General features: G+C 41.0%; 1 protein-coding gene across 2 annotated transcripts in view; it reads right to left on the bottom strand.

Moving 5' to 3' along the window:
• Window positions 1–18,271, bottom strand: part of arhgap21b (Rho GTPase activating protein 21b) — a 124,732-nt gene that overhangs the window by 73,059 nt on the left and 33,402 nt on the right. For both annotated transcript variants that reach the window (XM_034182805.1, XM_034182806.1), the window contains exons 3-4: window positions 1,239–1,424; window positions 1,079–1,100 (exon numbers count right to left, since the gene is read on the bottom strand). In XM_034182805.1, coding sequence (XP_034038696.1) covers window positions 1,079–1,100; window positions 1,239–1,424 — 208 coding nt within the window. The remainder of the gene's footprint in view (window positions 1–1,078; window positions 1,101–1,238; window positions 1,425–18,271) is intronic.

Here is an 18,271-nt window from a genome sequence, read left to right as displayed (position 1 = left end):
AGCAATATTACATAGTGACTGTATCTCTTGCTGAAAAATCTGTTTAGAATGAGGAACAAATGTAGCAAGAACAATACAAGCAAACAAGATGAAGATGTAGGTAACAGCAAGACTGAGGTCTTCCGGGTCCAAAAGTGCAAAACTAAGCTGAAATGGACCCACAGAACACAGAGCATAGATTAATTTCTAAAAATAGAGACCCAGTCTAAAAGTAACCCAGGGCTGTTAGGATCCAGTCTGAAATCTCCCAAACCTAAATGCACCTAACTTAAAATGATGTACACCAGAACATGACCACAATAATTTAACAATGTAACACACAGTGCTGCATAATGTTCTGCTAAATAACAAGAACATGCACTCTCAGGAGCTCGGTCACTCAGGAGGAGCTCGGAGTTGAGCCGCTGCTCCTCCACATCGAAAGGAGTCAGTTGAGGTGGCTCGGGCATCTTTTCTGGATGCCCCCTGGACGCCTCGCTGGAGAGGTGTTCCGGGCACGTCCCATTGGGAGGAGGCCCCGAGGAAGACCCAGGACATGCTGGAAGGATTACATCTCTCGGCTGGCGGAGGAGCTGGGGGAGGTGTGTGTGGATCGGGAGGTCTGGGCGGCTTTGCTTGAGCTGCTGCCCCCGTGACCTGACTCCGGATAAAGCGGAAGAAAATGGATGGATGGATGGATGGATGCACTCTCAGATGCCTCAAGACAATTAAACATATGGACATCAAGACCAGCAGCAACAGAACAAGAACCAACCCAGCTATGAATACACTGATGAATATTTGGGCCAATCTGGCTTGGATCTTGTACCAGACCTCGGGTCATCCTCACACCCGAGAGGACCCATGAGGACATCTACTGCAGGACAGAGAGAGCTGGTCCTGGCCAAGGTGCTCATACACCCATAAAGGTCAGTGACAAATAGGACCTGTATGGTTGTCATCACATAAGGAAGCAAAAAAAAAAAAAAAAGAAAGTTTATGGACCATGAGTTATTCAGTGTTGCAGTATATGTTGCATGGATTCAGCAGCACTTAAGGGCAGACACGACAAGAAAAATAGACAAAGGTTTCAACTTACCTCGGCGACTATGATCATCATCCTGTTAAAAACAAAACAACAAAAAAAGACTATTAACTGTTATAAGACTTAACTCTAGGGCAACATGCTTTTTTTTCCAAATGCAGTGTTATATTCAGTGACAGGCAAACAGTGACATAATCATACGTCATGCGTTTACCCGTAAACTGTCGTGCATGGTTGACTCTGGTGGGTACACGATGAAGTGCCGCAGAGTAAAGCCAAATCCTTGGGAAGTGCGGCGCAAACGCACAGTTTTAGGCCTCGGCCAAGAGAATGATTCATCCTCCGTAGAGTACTGAGCTGCAGGAGACTCAAACAAGTTTCTCCACTCTGAAGAATCATTCTACACACACACACACACACAAAAATTAGGAGTTATAAAACATTTACTTTTTCAGCTTCTTAAAAGGAACTAGAAGCACTCGGACAGCGCAAACCTCTGCCAAGGCCATAGGGTCACTGACGTCACATGGAATACCCTTTGGCAAAGAGACTTATTCCACATCGTTTCACACATCTACCGTCATGTTTCAGATTCAGTTAACCCTCTGGGGTCCGAGGCCATTTTTTGGACAGTTCACTCGCCTAGGATAAATGTTTTATTATTGCTGTTAACAGCTCTCCCTGCATCCCACAATCACGTTTTATGTCTCTTTTTTTTCAGGACAACCTGTGCTTTCAGAATATATATGCTATAGTTGTGATTTATAAGTGTAATAAAGGTTTACAATCAGAAATGAGAAAGGAAAAAGTAAAGCGGAATATAAATTTCCACACACAGCAAATGTATTTATAAAGAGAAACTGCATGAACTACACAAGTTTTTTATTTTCTTATAACAAGTTTATTCAATGAGGAGAAACAAGTGCTAAATTACTGTTGTGTCGTAACTTCATTTTTGTTCAGCCTTTGTGACCCGTCTTCATGAAGTTAGATGCAAAAATGTTGAAACTGGCCGTATCCTGCAATGATAAAGAATCCTTAAAAAAATTACTGGATCTGGATCGTGTGACTTCTACGTTAGGCCAAAATACACCCCTGGTAAAACTTTCATTGAAATCCGTTGAGGATTTTTTTTTTGTTTGTTTGTTTTTTTTTTTTTGAGTAATCCTGCTAACAAACCAACCAAGAAACAAACGAACGTGACCAAAAATATAACCTCCGTGGCGGAGGTAAATATCAATTTCCTGCAATTTGTGCAGAAACGGCAAAAGAATAAAAATACCCATAATCTATTTTGGTAGCAGAAACTATGTAGTATTTTAACAAGGGGAAAAAAGACAAAGTCTGACTGGCTGAAGCTTTTCAAATAACAGGATTTCCTTATTTTCTGTTGTATTTCACTCTAAATCAGACTACTGTTTGGCTAAAAGTACAGGTCTGTGAGGAAGCTAAAAAAAAAAAAATGATGCCACCTGCTCTGCCATAGTATTTGCTTGCATATATTGTATATCAGTCACGAATAGACATTAACCATTTTCAGAAACTTGTCCTATAGGACAATTAGAATGAAATGAGAAACCCAATTGTCCTATTGCTATCCTGACTTGTCCCATGTCGGTGGGTTTGGCAATGAGGCGCAGCAAAGTTGACCGAGCACCAATGGTGATTTCCCCTACTCAAACTACTACTGTTGGTCAGCATGTCTCATGGCCATGTTCTCAGTCTATTTGAAAACTTCATCTCTCTTCTGGGATGGCATGATGCATACTGTTCTTTTGCTTACTACGCTACACAGACAAAACTAGGGTACCGAAACGCGGTGCCAATAGAGCACCGGTTCCGACGTAAATGGTAGTAACAAGACCGAATAAGAATGAAAATTTCGGTGCCTCATTTCGGTGCCTGACGTTTTTTTTTTTTTTTCATGAGCCGAAAGGGGGCGACCGACCACGGTGTTCCGGCGTCAACCTGCGTGACGTCAGCGCTGCATTAGCTGATGAGAACTGATAGCGAGAGGATCAATAAAAATGCCGAAGGCGAAATGCTCCAAAGTTTGGCTTCATTTCACACCCAAGGGCAACGACTCTGCGACGGGCCACAGATGTCATAAAACAATTGCATGTAAGGGAGGTAACACATCAAATTTGATGAAGCATCTGGCCAGTCACGGAGTTTATTTGAAAGCTGAACAATGCACGGTGTTTGATAAACTGCGCAACGTTTCACGGCCCAGCACTTCGGCGGCAGGAGCTGCAGGGCAAATTGAAGAAAGTCCCACTCCCAGCCCTACTGGTGTGGCGTTGCACATCACCAATGATGACGATGACAGCAGCCGTTCCTCTTCAGGTAAGTTTAGTTTAATGCCAACCACAAATCTTGATTATTAAGTGTCTTAGGTTAGCATTAGCAAGTACTGTTGCATTTTAACAGCGTGTGTCTAACGCCTGGCTATGTATAGTTCCACTTAGTGTCTGCTGACGTTATGCTTAACATGAACCTCAAAACAAGTACTGTATGTATGCAAAATGTACGAGATTGAATGTGTATTTTGCACAAGATTGAATGCGCAATTTTGCAATTGCACAGGAACAACAAATAGGTAAGCTATAGCTAAAGACTGTAGGCCAGTTGTACGTGACCTGTCTCGATATACCTGTCTCGAGGCTACACTGTTAAATATTTCTGCTCAATGTCTGCTTAAAGCAAAAGTCTGAATATATGTAAACAAAATGTTGAACTTTCAGTATATTTACATCAGTATCAATTTTCGTTTAATGGGTAACAGACAGGTGTATATTATTAACTATTTTGATAGTAATGTTTTTATTTCTGGCTTTCAAGTAACCATAGTGACTCCTTTCACCCTGGCTAAGAAGAATGCACTACCCAAGGAGAAGGTGGAGGAAATCCATAGGGCAGTCACCAAATTTGCGGTGATGGGGCTTCATCCATTTTCCACGGTGGAATCGCCATCTTTCAGGTGAAAATGAGATGAGCACTGCCCTGAACCCTAAATATCAACCACCATCCAGGGATGACCTATCCAACACCTTAATACCTGCATGGTATTCTGTTGTGAAACAGAATGTCATCCAACAGCTTGCACACGTCAGCAAAACTGCAATTACTTGCGATGGATGGACCAGCGTGGCACAGAACCACTATCTGACAGTGACTGTTCACTACATTTACAAGGGCAGCATCCAGCAGAAAGTTCTGAGCACTGAAGCAGTTTTTGAGGCTCAGACAGGGCTAGTGGTGGCAGAGGAAATCCACAAAATTCTTGAGGAGTTCAAGTTGACTGGAAAAGTCCTTGCTGCCACAGTAGACAATGCAAGCAACTTGGATGTTGCCCTGAAAAATTTAAAATTTTTAAAAGTTGGATACTTTGCCCACACACTCAACCTGGCAGCACAGAAGGTGTATGGCATCCAAGCTGTGACCAGGTGGTGTGCAAAGATCCATGCAGTGGTGGTGTGGATGAAGCGCTCCACCATGAGCAAAACTGTTTTGAGAGAGAAGCAACGACTCCTCAGTAAATAGCATTAATATAATCATGATACATTTAAATATAAGAAGTTGTTTATTGTAATTCAAATGTCTGTGTTTTAGATTTGCCAGAGCATAATGTTATCCTGGATGTGAGGACTCGCTGGAATTCTCTGTACATCATGGTTGAGCGGTTTGTGGAGCAGTTCCCTGCAATCCAGCCAGCTTGCCTCGATCAAAGGCTGAGGAAGCCAATGGAGAGGGACAGGTGAGGTGATAGACAGGAGGGTCCCTTGTAATAATGTCAATTTAACTTTTGTAATTATTTTCATTCATTTTTTTATTATTGTTTATATTTCATAGACTAGAGCGGCTCACTGACTGATTTTGAGAAGGCAGAGGAATTCATGAAATGCATGAAAGTCCTGTACAACTCAACCTTCTGCGTGTCAAGTGACAAGTCCACCAAATGCAGCCAAATCATCCCAATCCTCACAAAGCTGGAGGCACACTATTTACCCAAAGATGATGACAGTATGTTTGTGGCTGCTATAAAAGAGAAGGTCTGGGGAGATCTCGAAAAAAGATACCAGGTACTATCTATTTGCAGCCAATATCTATGTTCACAAAGAGAGAAGCCAAACTACACAATTTTTACTACTAGACACTAAATCATGTTTTCATTACAGGATAAAGAAATTCAGAACTTCCTTCAGGAGGCCACATTGATGGACCCTCGCTTTAAAGGAAAGCTGGGAGTTGGTGTTACAGAAGCTTGGGATAGGCTTGAGAAAGCAACGATTGACAGTGACACGGCAACTCAGGTATTTTACATCATATTTGTCAGAGGCAGTGGGCTAATTGCTCATCTTTTTCATATGCTCTATGTCTATGTTACCGTTTCATTAACTAAGTATTTCTGTTTTGTGGGTAATCGGTTTGTGTCTGCAGCTTCCACTAGAGGACCCTCATCAGAGTGAGGCAGAAGTAGGTGGTGATGGTGATGATGAGGTGGAGGTGGAGCAAGAGGACAGACATGTAAGTGCAGTCATATACTATTTATCTTGTCTACAATGATGATGAATAGTTGTTTTTTGTGCTATACTAAACTTGTTTGTATTTTGCAGCAAAGAGGAGCTCACAGGATGTCAGCCTTGGAGCAGTTATTTGCGGATGAAGACCGGGAACTTCTCCACACAACTATGAGCACAAGCAGTGCCCTCTCTATCACGGAGCAGGTCAAGAAAGAGATTGAGCTCTACAAAGGCATGCCAGCTATCACATCTGGACAAGACCCTGTGGCTTGGTGGTGGGGTAAGAGGGATACCCTCCCTAATTTGTCTGCCTTGTCAGAGGTGTATTTGTGCGTGCAGGCCTCCTCAACCCCCTCTGAGAGGGTTTTCTCCTGTGCTGGACATGCAATTAGCCAGGAAAGATGCCGTATATTGCCAGAAAAGGCCAATATGCTGATATTCCTGCAGAAGAATTGCAATTGAAGAATTGAAGTTATTTATATGTGCAATAACTGTTTTATAATATTTTGTTCCATATTTGTGTTATATTTACGAGAGCTGTCAATAAAGTATAGGTCCTTTTTATTTTTTTCAAAAACTATATGGATTTCATTCATATGTTTTTACGTCAGACATGCTTGAACCCTCGTGCGCATGCGTGAGGTTTTCCACGCCTGTCGGTGACGTCATTCGCCTGTGAGCACTCCTTGTGGGAGGAGTCGTCCAGCCCCTCGTCAGAATTCCTTTGTCTGAGAAGTTGCTGAGAGACTGGCGCTTTGTTTGATCAAAATTTTTTCTAAACCTGTGAGACACATCGAAGTGGACACGGTTCGAAAAATTAAGCTGGTTTTCAGTGAAAATTTTAACGGCTGATGAGAGATTTTGAGGTGATACTGTCGCTTGAAGGACTTCCCACGGTGCGAGATGTCGCGCAGCGCTCTCAGGCGCCATTGTCAGTCTGTTTCAAGCTGAAAACCTCCACATTTCAGGCTCTATTGATCCAGGACGTCGTGAGAGAACAGAGAAGTTTCAGAAGAAGTCGGTTTCAGCATTTTATCCGGATATTCCACTGTTAAAGGAGATTTTTTTTAATGAAAGACATGCGGACGGGTCAACGCGTCGGGACGCAGCCGGCGCGGTGCGGCGGCACAGGTAAAAACACCTCCGTGTTGATAACCATTTGTAAAATCCAGGCGGCTTTTGATGGCTTTCAGTGGAGTGAGTATATGAGAAATTGTTTAACAGCTGGACATGTTCCAACTTGTCCTTAAGGCTTCCAACAGAGGTGTTTTTCCAGTGGCGGAGCGTCGCGGTGGCTGCGAGCCGACGCTGCAATCCATCCGCACGTCTTTCATTTAAAAAAAATCTCCTTTAACAGTGGAATATCCGGATAAAATGCTGAAACCGACTTCTTCTGAAACTTCTGTTCTCTTACGACGTCCTGGATCAATAGAGCCTGAAATGTGGAGGTTTTCAGCTTGAAACAGGCTGACGACGGCGCCTGGGAACGCTGCACGACGTCTCGCACCATGGGAAGTCCTTAAAGCGACAGTATCACCTCAAAATCTCTCATCAGCCGTTAAAGCTTTCACCGAAAACCAGCTTAATTTTTCGAACCGTGTCCACTTCGATGTGCCTCACAGGTTTAGAAAAAATTTTGATCAAACAAAGCGCCGGTCTCTCAGCAACTTCTCAGACAAAGGAATTCCGACGAGGGGCCGGACGACTCCTCCCACAAGGAGTGCTCACAGGCGAATGACGTCACCGACAGGCGTGGAAAAACTCACGCATGCGCACGAGGGTTCAAGCATGTCTGACGTAAAAACATATGAATGAAATCCATATAGTTTTTGAAAAAAATAAAAAGGACCTATATTTTATTGACAGACCTCGTATATTAAAGTGATTGTTCGGGTTATTGTTCTATTTGATATTATGGACATTTTATTTTATATTTATTTATTATTATCATATGTTTTATTGTATTTATATTGTTTAAAGATTTACAGCAACTTAATATTATGTTTCAATTTTATTTAGGAATAAAAGGGTATTGTTTTTTTGACAAAGTGTGTGCAGTTCATTTTTTTTAAAGTACCGGTTCGAGAACCGTTTAAGCACCGGTATCGTTTAAAAAATACCGAGTAGGCACCGGTATCGGATAAAACCAAACCGATACCCAACCCTAGACAAAACACAATTTTATCTTTACACATACCGTGTACATACAATGCAAGCAGTCACCGCATATAAATGACAAATGCAACATTTTTCAACCAATCACATAACTTTACACAACTTTACACTTAACCCATGCAAAAAAAAAAGTGTTGTCCGATCACATTTTTTTTATTTGTCCCAGACAATCGGCCAAGCATTAATGTTGAGGGCTGTCAATGGCAGCAAACCTTTTATGATGAAAAAACCCGAATTAACCAAGTTTTCAACCACTATACTGAAGTATTAACCTATACATAAATGGTAAATGGACTGCATCTGCATCAGACACTCAAAGCACTTGACAAATAGGCGCTCACTACACACTGGGAGAAATAGGGGATTAAAAACCTTGCCAGACTTGCCCAAGGGCCCTTAGTGATTTTCTAGTCAGGCTGGGATTTGAACCAAGGATCTTCTGGTCTCAAGCCCAACACCTTAACCACTAGACCATCACCTCCCCTATACATATTGACAAATACAATGTTAATGTTTCACTAAAGTCCACGAACCAGATTAGGAGATGTGGTGCATAAAGACCTATGGACAAATGCACAGAGCGAATCAATTATCAAATGATTATTATCTGAATGAATAGATTAGTTGTCAGGTCCAAAAAATATCAGAAAACTGTGAAGTCAGTGTTTTCCAGAGGCCAAGATAGTCCCTTCAAATGTGTTATGTTGTCACAACCCAAAAAGATTTAAGAAACTGAATCAGAGAATTCTTGATATTAAAAGAAAACTCAGAAATGATTAACAGACTATCAAAATAGTTGTCAATTTTGTAGCATGATTAATCAATGCAGGCCTACTTCTTTTTGCTAGTTTGCGTCACAGACTAATCATCTGTGTGAAAACAACACAACAAATGATCATGCCAAATAAAGTTTAGTTGTAACAAAAGTCTGCATACATTAAGGCTCTTTTGAAACCAAAAGCGCAGCTTTCGAGGGTAGTCTACACCTTTGTAGTTAACATTTGATATGACAACTTTAGAGTGCCAACACGTATTTATCCTTGCTTTGTCTTAAACACTCTGCTCCTCCTCCTTCTCCCCTGAAGCAGACTTTCACCCACAGCATGAGGAATTTGATGAGCGTGCATTCACACTATCTCTGTCTGGGCAGATATGTTGAGGAAAATGTTACAAATACAAATGAACTGCTTGTTAACACAACTACTCAGTGAAACTTTGGTAAACATGGAATTTGTAATGTAGACCACAAACAACTACTTATTTATTTGACGAGTCAATCACCATAGACTTATTTCTATTAAAAATAATAATAATGAACTGTTTTCAACAGTTACAAAAGCAAACCATTTTCTATTTATAACAACTTACTGTGAGGGTTTTGTCTGTTTTTTTTTTCTTCATTGCCACTGAACACATGGCAAGTCTAAGAACTACTGTCTATCTGCGGGTGTCTGTGCGATCGATGTGGATGCAACATCTTGACAAAGACGTTGTGCATCAAGATGAAACTTGGGACAAAAGCTCACCTCATTAAGAACTTGGACAAGTTTGATGGTGGAAAATGTTTCAATTCACACTGTGGCCACCAGGGGGCAATGAAAAATTCTATATGCCATATCTTGACAAAGAACTTGTGTATCAAGGTTAAACTCAGTACACTAAGTTCCCCACCACTTTGGACAAGTTCAACATCAGTTCCAATTGTGGCAACTAGAGGGTCAAGTCTCTAACACTGTGCACAAGATATCTTGACAATGACTTCATGCATCAAGGTGAAACTAGGTACACAAGGTCACCTCATTAAGACCTCATACAACTTTGGTCGTAATTTGAGTCTAATTATGGCCACCAGGGGGCCTAGTTGCTAAAACCTAGCGTGCATGATAATGCCTCAAGGATTCCATAGATCACAATGAAACATGCTACTGCAGATTAGACCTTCTTAAAACCTTGTACAAGCTCAATGCTTGATTCGGCTGCAGTAAGTACTGCCCTTGTTATATTACAGTACTTTTATCCTTTAGTTCTCATAGTAGAGCAGTTAAAAAACCCATGCCACATCTCTCTCTCACACTCACACTCACACACACACACACATGAAGTGTTGCTTGCTCATGCCAACTTAAACCCATTAACAGTTCTTTCAACTGCTCTTAGTATTCAAAGGATGAACACTCAGCTTTGTGCTCAGTGTGTGCTTGTGAATCTGCCTGGAGGTGTGTACCAAGTTAAAGCATGTTTCACTAAAGTCTTTGCCGAATGTTTTCCTGCTACTTAACACCACTTGTTCTTTTCAGTAAATATCAGAAACCAGCATTATCACATAAAGGGTGTGTCAGTGACAACCTGGGCTGGGAGCCTGGGACACACATATGAAGAGTTCAAACATGGACAAAGAGCAAGGACTTACATTACTATGGCTGGGAAACAGAGCTGCAGGTGTATTATGATGAATCTAGCAAAACAGGTTTTACTGTGTATAACCAAGTGTTAGCTGCTTAGTGATACCTGCACGTCTATGTTGACATCTTTGTTGTTTTTAAAAACCATCAAATCCAAAACTACAGAAATGTTTGAGGGAATATGACAGGTCACATGGCTGTTTAAGATGACTGCATTGTTCCCCCAGCCACAGGGTCTGCAAGGCAGTCCGATCCCAGTCCACTGGATCTAATTTAACAGCCAGTGCACAAGCCAATTTCCAAGCTTCTGATCTTTAGACGTGGATGACAGAAGGGGGTGTGGACCTCCTGACAGACACTTTAGGTCAAATTCCAAACCCAGATTTCTCTTACTGGTCTATGAATTGAAAATGTGAAAGTGTCTGTATATGTTTTATTTACTGATTTTAATTACTGAAACCAAAATAAGAAAGGATATCTGGTTTTCAAAGTATTTAGTGGTATTGTTTTGATTGTATTCACAGTATTATTAACTAGAAGCACTCTGAGTGCAAACCTCCGCCAAGGCCATGGGGTCACTGACACCATAACATCTACACGCCGTGGAATCACTGAACCTAAAAAAGTCTAACAATGATGTTTGCTTAGTAGTAAAAAAAAGTTTCATCTGCTGTGACTGGATAGCATGTAACCTTAGCGCTTGGCATCACAGTTTATTGCAACTTGCACTTTTCCCAGAAGCTACTGTCATCTGAGCACTGATATTGATATTGGATGTGCTTATAGACAAAAACAAATAAGAGACAAAATTCAATTTATTATTCAACTAAACTGCAAATATATGAATCTTTTAACATTTATGAAACACTTCTCTAAACAAGGCCATAGGGTCACTGACCCTAAAGAGATTCTCTCCTTGGCACAGTGATCTATTCAACAATTCAGTGTTACAACCAAAACTATGATACATACACTTTTCTTTCCTTTATATTTGACATCCTTGACCATGTAAACATACCACTAGAACTTGGAATCACTTTTATGTCTTTATTAGTTCAAAAGTTATTGTATAAAAACGATTTTTCGGTAATGGCGGTTTTCTTCTGGATCTAGCGCCATAACATTTGAAGCTACATCAAATCTGATGACAACTTACTGAATCAGTACAGATTCAGCTACAATTTGATGTTAGTTGTGCATCTCTAGCTTCTTTTGTCACCTCACACTGACACATTTTCCATTTTCTCTATATTTTTGCATATTCTGGATCACCAGATCCGGAATCCGGATCCGATCATCACCAAACTTTGTTGTTTGATAGACCATTTGACTATGTTACACCCTAATTTTTTTCAAGGCTTTCTGTCTTGTTTTTGTGGAGTTAGAAACTACACTCAACAAAAATATAAAACGCAACACTTTTGGTTTTGCACCCATTTTGTATGAGATGAACTCAAAGATCTAAAACTTTTTCCACATACACAATATCACCATTTCCCTCAAATATTGTTCACAAACCAGTCTAAATCTGTGATAGTGAGCACTTCTCCTTTGCTGAGATAATCCATCCCACCTCACAGGTGTGCCATACCAAGATCCTGATTAGACACCATGATTAGTGCACAGGTGTGCCTTAGACTGTCCACAATAAAAGGCCACTCTGAAAGGTGCAGTTTTGTTTTATTGGGGGGGGATACCAGTCAGTATCTGGTGTGACCACCATTTGCCTCATGCAGTGCAACACATCTCCTTCGCATAGAGTTGATCAGGTTGTCAATTGTGGCCTGTGGAATGTTGGTCCACTCCTCTTCAATGGCTGTGCAAAGTTGCTGGATATTGGCAGGAACTGGTACACGCTGTCGTATACGCCGGTCCAGAGCATCCCAAACATGCTCAATGGGTGACATGTCCGGTGAGTATGCCGGCCATGCAAGAACTGGGACATTTTCAGCTTCCAAGAATTGTGTACAGATCCTTGCAACATGGGGCCGTGCATTATCCTGCTGCAACATGAGGTGATGTTCTTGGATGTATGGCACAACAATGGGCCTCAGGATTTCGTCACGGTATCTTTGTGCATTCAAAATGCCATCAATAAAATGCATCTGTGTTCTTCGTCCATAACAGACGTCTGCCCATACCATAACCCCACCGCCACCATGAGCCACTCGATCCACAACATTGACATCAGAAAACCGCTCACCCACACAACACCACACACGCTGTCTGCCATCTGCCCTGGACAGTGTGAACCGGGATTCATCCGTGAAGAGAACACCTCTCCAACGTGCCAAACGCCAGCGAATGTGAGCATTTGCCCACTCAAGTCGGTTACGACGACGAACTGGAGTCAGGTCGAGACCCCGATGAGGACGACGAGCATGCAGATGAGCTTCCCTGAGACGGTTTCTGACAGTTTGTGCAGAAATTCTTTGGTTATGCAAACCGACTGTTTCAGCAGCTGTCCAAGTGGCTGGTCTCAGACGATCTTGGAGGTGAACATGCTTGATGTGGAGGTCCTGGGCTGGTGTGGTTACACGTGGTCTGCGGTTGTGAGGCTGGTTGGATGTACTGCCAAATTCTCTGAAACGCCTTTGGAGACGGCTTATGGTAGAGAAATGAACATTCAATACACAAGCAACAGCTCTGGTTGACATTCCTGCTGTTCGCATGCCAATTGCACGCTCCCTCAAATCTTGCGACATCTGTGGCATTGTGCTGTGTGATAAAACTGCACCTTTCAGAGTGGCCTTTTATTGTGGGCAGTCTAAGGCACACCTGTGCACTAATCATGGTGTCTAATCAGCATCTTGATATGGCACACCTGTGAGGTGGGATGGATTATCTCAGCAAAGGAGAAGTGCTCACTATCACAGATTTAGACTGGTTTGTGAACAATATTTGAGGGAAATGGTGATATTGTGTATGTGGAAAAAGTTTTAGATCTTTGAGTTCATCTCATACAAAATTGCAGCAAAACCAAAAGTGTTGCGTTTATATTTTTGTTGAGTGTAGAATGTCAAAATTCCGCCTATCCCGCAATGGTGAAGAATCCTTTAAAAAGTTCCTGGATCCAGATCGTGATCCAGATCACCACTAAAATTTAATCACTTGTTCCTCCTCATTTACAACCACTCCACAAAATTTCATCAAAATCCGTTAAAAACCTTCTGAGTTATCCTGCTGACAAACAGACAGACAGACAAACAAATAAACGCGACTGAAAACATAACCTCCGTGGTGGAGGTAAAAATAAATTTAAGAAATATTACAATTTGAAAACAAATGCACCCGAACGTGATGACAGCTGCAACTGCTTAATGATAACGTTTAACATTGAAAATGCCGTAGACATGCTAACGCGTTAGCATCGGGATCCAGATCATGATCCGGATCACCACTAAAATTTAATCACTTGTTCCTCTTGTCATTTCCAACCACTCCACAAAATTTTAACAAAAATAAATTTAAGAAATATTACAATTTGAAAACAAATGCACCCAAACGTGATGACAGCTGCAACTGCTTAATGCTAACTTTTAACACTGAAAATGCCATAGAAATGCTAACGTGTTAGCATCTGGATCCAGATCGTGATCCGGATCAGCACTAAAATTTAATCACTTGTTCCACTTGTCATTTCCAACCACTCCACAAAATTTCATCAAAATCCGTTCAAAACTTTTTGAGTTATCCTGCTGACAGATAGACAAACAAAAAAACGCAACCAAAAACATAACCTCCTTGGCGGAGGTAATCATTAAATTATTAATATATAAACAAAAATAAATGTAAGAAATATTACAATTTGAAAACAAATGCACCCGAACGTGATGACAGCTGCAACTGCTGTTAGACATGCTAACGCGTTAACATCGGGATCCGGATCACCACTAAAATTTTATCACTTGTTCCTCTTGTCATTTCCAACCACTCCACAAAATTTTATCAAAATCCGTTCAAAAGTTTTTGAGTTATCCTGCTGACAGACAGACAGACAAACAAACAAACGCGACCGAAAACATAACCTCCTTGGCGGAGGTAATAAAAAAATTCTCACTTTTTAAATTTAATTAAAAACAACTAATCTAGACACAATCCTCCCTGTTCTATACACTTAATATTCTTTCCTCTTCACCCACCATTCAACACACGTAATCTTTCATTTCAGCATTGTATTTTTTTGTCCAAAGTCATTCTAGGCTTATTGATAGAATCATTGCTAAGGAAGCTCCAGCTATAAAATGTACAGCAAGCATCACGGCCAATTATGAAATAATTGCACCAACTTGTGTAACAATTATTTTTAACTTGCAATTTAATTTTGTTAAACTTCTGCTTGTACTCAAGTGGTGATTAATGTACAGTCAAAAGGTGCTACTATCTCATGAAATACTTAGTTTACAAAATAATAATAATGATAATAATAATAATAAGGCCCCAGAATTGTAGTCAAGACAGAAAAGAGATTATAGATCTTTTTCTTTCATCAGGAGAAAACAACATAAGATCATTTTGACAAAAATAATTTAATGGAACACACAGTCTATTTCCATATTTTTTTTACAAAGTACAGAAATATCAAATGGATACAATGTACTAAACATAATCCACTGTATGAAGACCAGTCACTACGACAAACCTGAAAAATCAGTTTAATGGCACTTAAAAATGTGACAATACATCAAGAGATTCAGACAAAGAATAAACTTATACAATTAATGACAACAAAAAGAGCCAACGGAAGCAGTTCATGAACGGAGCACACACGTTAAAATGCATCCTCTCTATCTTAAAAATAAAATCCTCTCAGCTACATATGAATCACCAGAATGCCTGACTGATGTTTGTAGTGGGCGAGGCTGGAATGTGTTTCAAATCTGCATTTGTTGTGGGTATCTCTTAGAAAACAAACAGGTCTGTGGCTCAGAGACATAAAAGAAAAAGACTTTTATCCAGCAGGTCACTGCTAAATACAGCTCCCAATCAACAGAAATTACTTTCACACTCAGATGTCACTTATCCTGCTTTTTTCCCCAGATGTGAACCCTTGTGAAAAAGAAAGGTTTCAAAACAACCTTCCCACAAAATGGGCACAACATGCTGAAATCTTTTATTTTTCTTTTAAAGAAAAAAATAACAGCAACTTTAGGCTGTCATGGGGGTTTTATGAAATGTAAAACACTGAGGAGTTTCACTATTTGAAACACGAGGAAACTCTGATCGTGCGATTTTGTGATCAGAACAACAAACATTTTGCCAGTGTTAGAACAATATCAAAGTACAAATGGGAAACCTAAGTGGTCTCCCACCGAAGTACTAACCAGAACCTACTCCACTTAGCTTCTGAGAGATGATGGGATCAGGTGTACAGAGAGCAGACTAGCTCCACAACAAATAAGATTATTATTTTTACCAAACAGATGGCAACATTTGTGTTGGTACCATGCATTCTTAAGACCGGTATTAGCATACCAGCTGCAATAACCTTTATTTACGCTATAGAAACACAAAAAGCACATCTGAATACAAACTTGTAGCAACATGAGGCTGTTATCACACAAACTGCGCAGATTATAAATGTATATACACTGCTTTTTTTTAATCCATTCATAACTTTGGCCCTTTCTAACGTCAACAACATAAAACATTTTCCATTTTCATCATTTTCCCTACTACCCATCTCTTGCTTGCCTCTACTGGTGGTTGGCTCTCACTGCGGTATTGTATCACTTCCTGCTCCGGAGCACAGCGGTGTTTTTCTGTATCTGTTAGCTGTTTAATCTGCGCAGTTAGATTGATCTAGTTATCTAGATTACGATTTGTTTCCCAGTGTAATCTTTACGTGCCTTAACTAAAGCACTCCTTCTGCTGAATCACCTCTAAATTATTTACACATTATTCACTTTGCGTGTTTTTAGGAATCCGCTAGCTTAGCGTAGCTACTAGCTCTTAGCCGATTTAGCATGGCGGCTTCTCCTGTCTCTCCCGCACTTTTCTGCTCTGGGTGTGAAATGTTTAGTTATTCCTCGGCCTCCTTTAGCAGTAACGGTACTTGTAATAAGTGTAGCTTATTCGTAGCTTTGGAGGCCAGGCTGGGCGAATTGGAGACTCGGCTCCGCACCGTGGAAAATTCTACAGTTAGCCAGGCCCCTGTAGTCGGTGCGGACCAAGGTAGCTTAGCCGCCGTTAGTTCCCCCCTGGCAGATCCCGAGCAGCCGGGAAATCAGGCTGACTGGGTGACTGTGAGGAGGAAGCGTAGCCCTAAACAGAAGCCCCGTGTACACCGCCAACCCGTTCACATCTCTAACCGTTTTTCCCCACTCGACGACACACCCGCCGAGGATCAAACTCTGGTTATTGGCGACTCTGTTTTGAGAAATGTGAAGTTAGCGACACCAGCAACCATAGTCAATTGTCTTCCGGGGGCCAGAGCAGGCGACATTGAAGGAAATTTGAAACTGCTGGCTAAGGCTAAGCGTAAATTTGGTAAGATTGTAATTCACGTCGGCAGTAATGACACCCGGTTACGCCAATCGGAGGTCACTAAAATTAACATTAAATCGGTGTGTAACTTTGCAAAAACAATGTCGGACTCTGTAGTTTTCTCTGGGCCCCTCCCCAATCGGACCGGGAGTGACATGTTTAGCCGCATGTTCTCCTTGAATTGCTGGCTGTCTGAGTGGTGTCCAAAAAATGAGGTGGGCTTCATAGATAATTGGCAAAGCTTCTGGGGAAAACCTGGTCTTGTTAGGAGAGACGGCATCCATCCCACTTTGGATGGAGTAGCTCTCATTTCTAGAAATCTGGCCAATTTTCTTAAATCCTCCAAACCGTGACTATCCAGGGTTGGGACCAGGAAGCAGAGTTGTAGTCTTACACACCTCTCTGCAGCTTCTCTCCCCCTGCCATCCCCTCATTACCCCATCCCCGTAGAGACGGTGCCTGCTCCCAGACCACCAATAACCAGCAAAAATCTATTTAAGCATAAAAATTCAAAAAGAAAAAATAATATAGCACCTTCAACTGCACCACAGACTAAAACAGTTAAATGTGGTCTATTAAACATTAGGTCTCTCTCTTCTAAGTCCCTGTTGGTAAATGATATAATAATTGATCAACATATTGATTTATTCTGCCTAACAGAAACCTGGTTACAGCAGGATGAATATGTTAGTTTAAATGAGTCAACACCCCCGAGTCACACTAACTGTCAGAATGCTCGTAGCACGGGCCGGGGCGGAGGATTAGCAGCAATCTTCCATTCCAGCTTATTAATTAATCAAAAACCCAGACAGAGCTTTAATTCATTTGAAAGCTTGTCTCTTAGTCTTGTCCATCCAAATTGGAAGTCCCAAAAACCAGTTTTATTTGTTATTATCTATCGTCCACCTGGTCGTTACTGTGAGTTTCTCTGTGAATTTTCAGACCTTTTGTCTGACTTAGTGCTTAGCACAGATAAGATAATTATAGTGGGCGATTTTAACATCCACACAGATGCTGAGAATGACAGCCTCAACACTGCATTTAATCTATTATTAGACTCTATTGGCTTTGCTCAAAAAGTAAATGAGTCCACCCACCACTTTAATCATATCTTAGATCTTGTTCTGACTTATGGTATGGAAATAGAAGACTTAACAGTATTCCCTGAAAACTCCCTTCTGTCTGATCATTTCTTAATAACATTTACATTTACTCTGATGGACTACCCAGCAGTAGGGAATAAGTTTCATTACACTAGAAGTCTTTCAGAAAGCGCTGTAACTAGGTTTAAGGATATGATTCCTTCTTTATGTTCTCTAATGCCATATAACAACACAGTGCAGAGTAGCTACCTAAACTCTGTAAGGGAGATAGAGTATCTCGTCAATAGTTTTACATCCTCATTGAAGACAACTTTGGATGCTGTAGCTCCTCTGAAAAAGAGAGCTTTAAATCAGAAGTGTCTGACTCCGTGGTATAACTCACAAACTCGTAGCTTAAAGCAGATAACCCGTAAGTTGGAGAGGAAATGGCGTCTCACTAATTTAGAAGATCTTCACTTAGCCTGGAAAAAGAGTCTGTTGCTCTATAAAAAGCCCTCCGTAAAGCTAGGACATCTTTCTACTCATCACTAATTGAAGAAAATAAGAACAACCCCAGGT

This window comes from Thalassophryne amazonica, chromosome 12 (assembly GCF_902500255.1).
Source record: "Thalassophryne amazonica chromosome 12, fThaAma1.1, whole genome shotgun sequence".
In the NCBI taxonomy this organism is placed as follows: domain Eukaryota; kingdom Metazoa; phylum Chordata; class Actinopteri; order Batrachoidiformes; family Batrachoididae; genus Thalassophryne; species Thalassophryne amazonica.
Note: the sequence above shows the minus strand (reverse complement) of the source record. Positions and strands in the feature narration are given on the sequence as shown.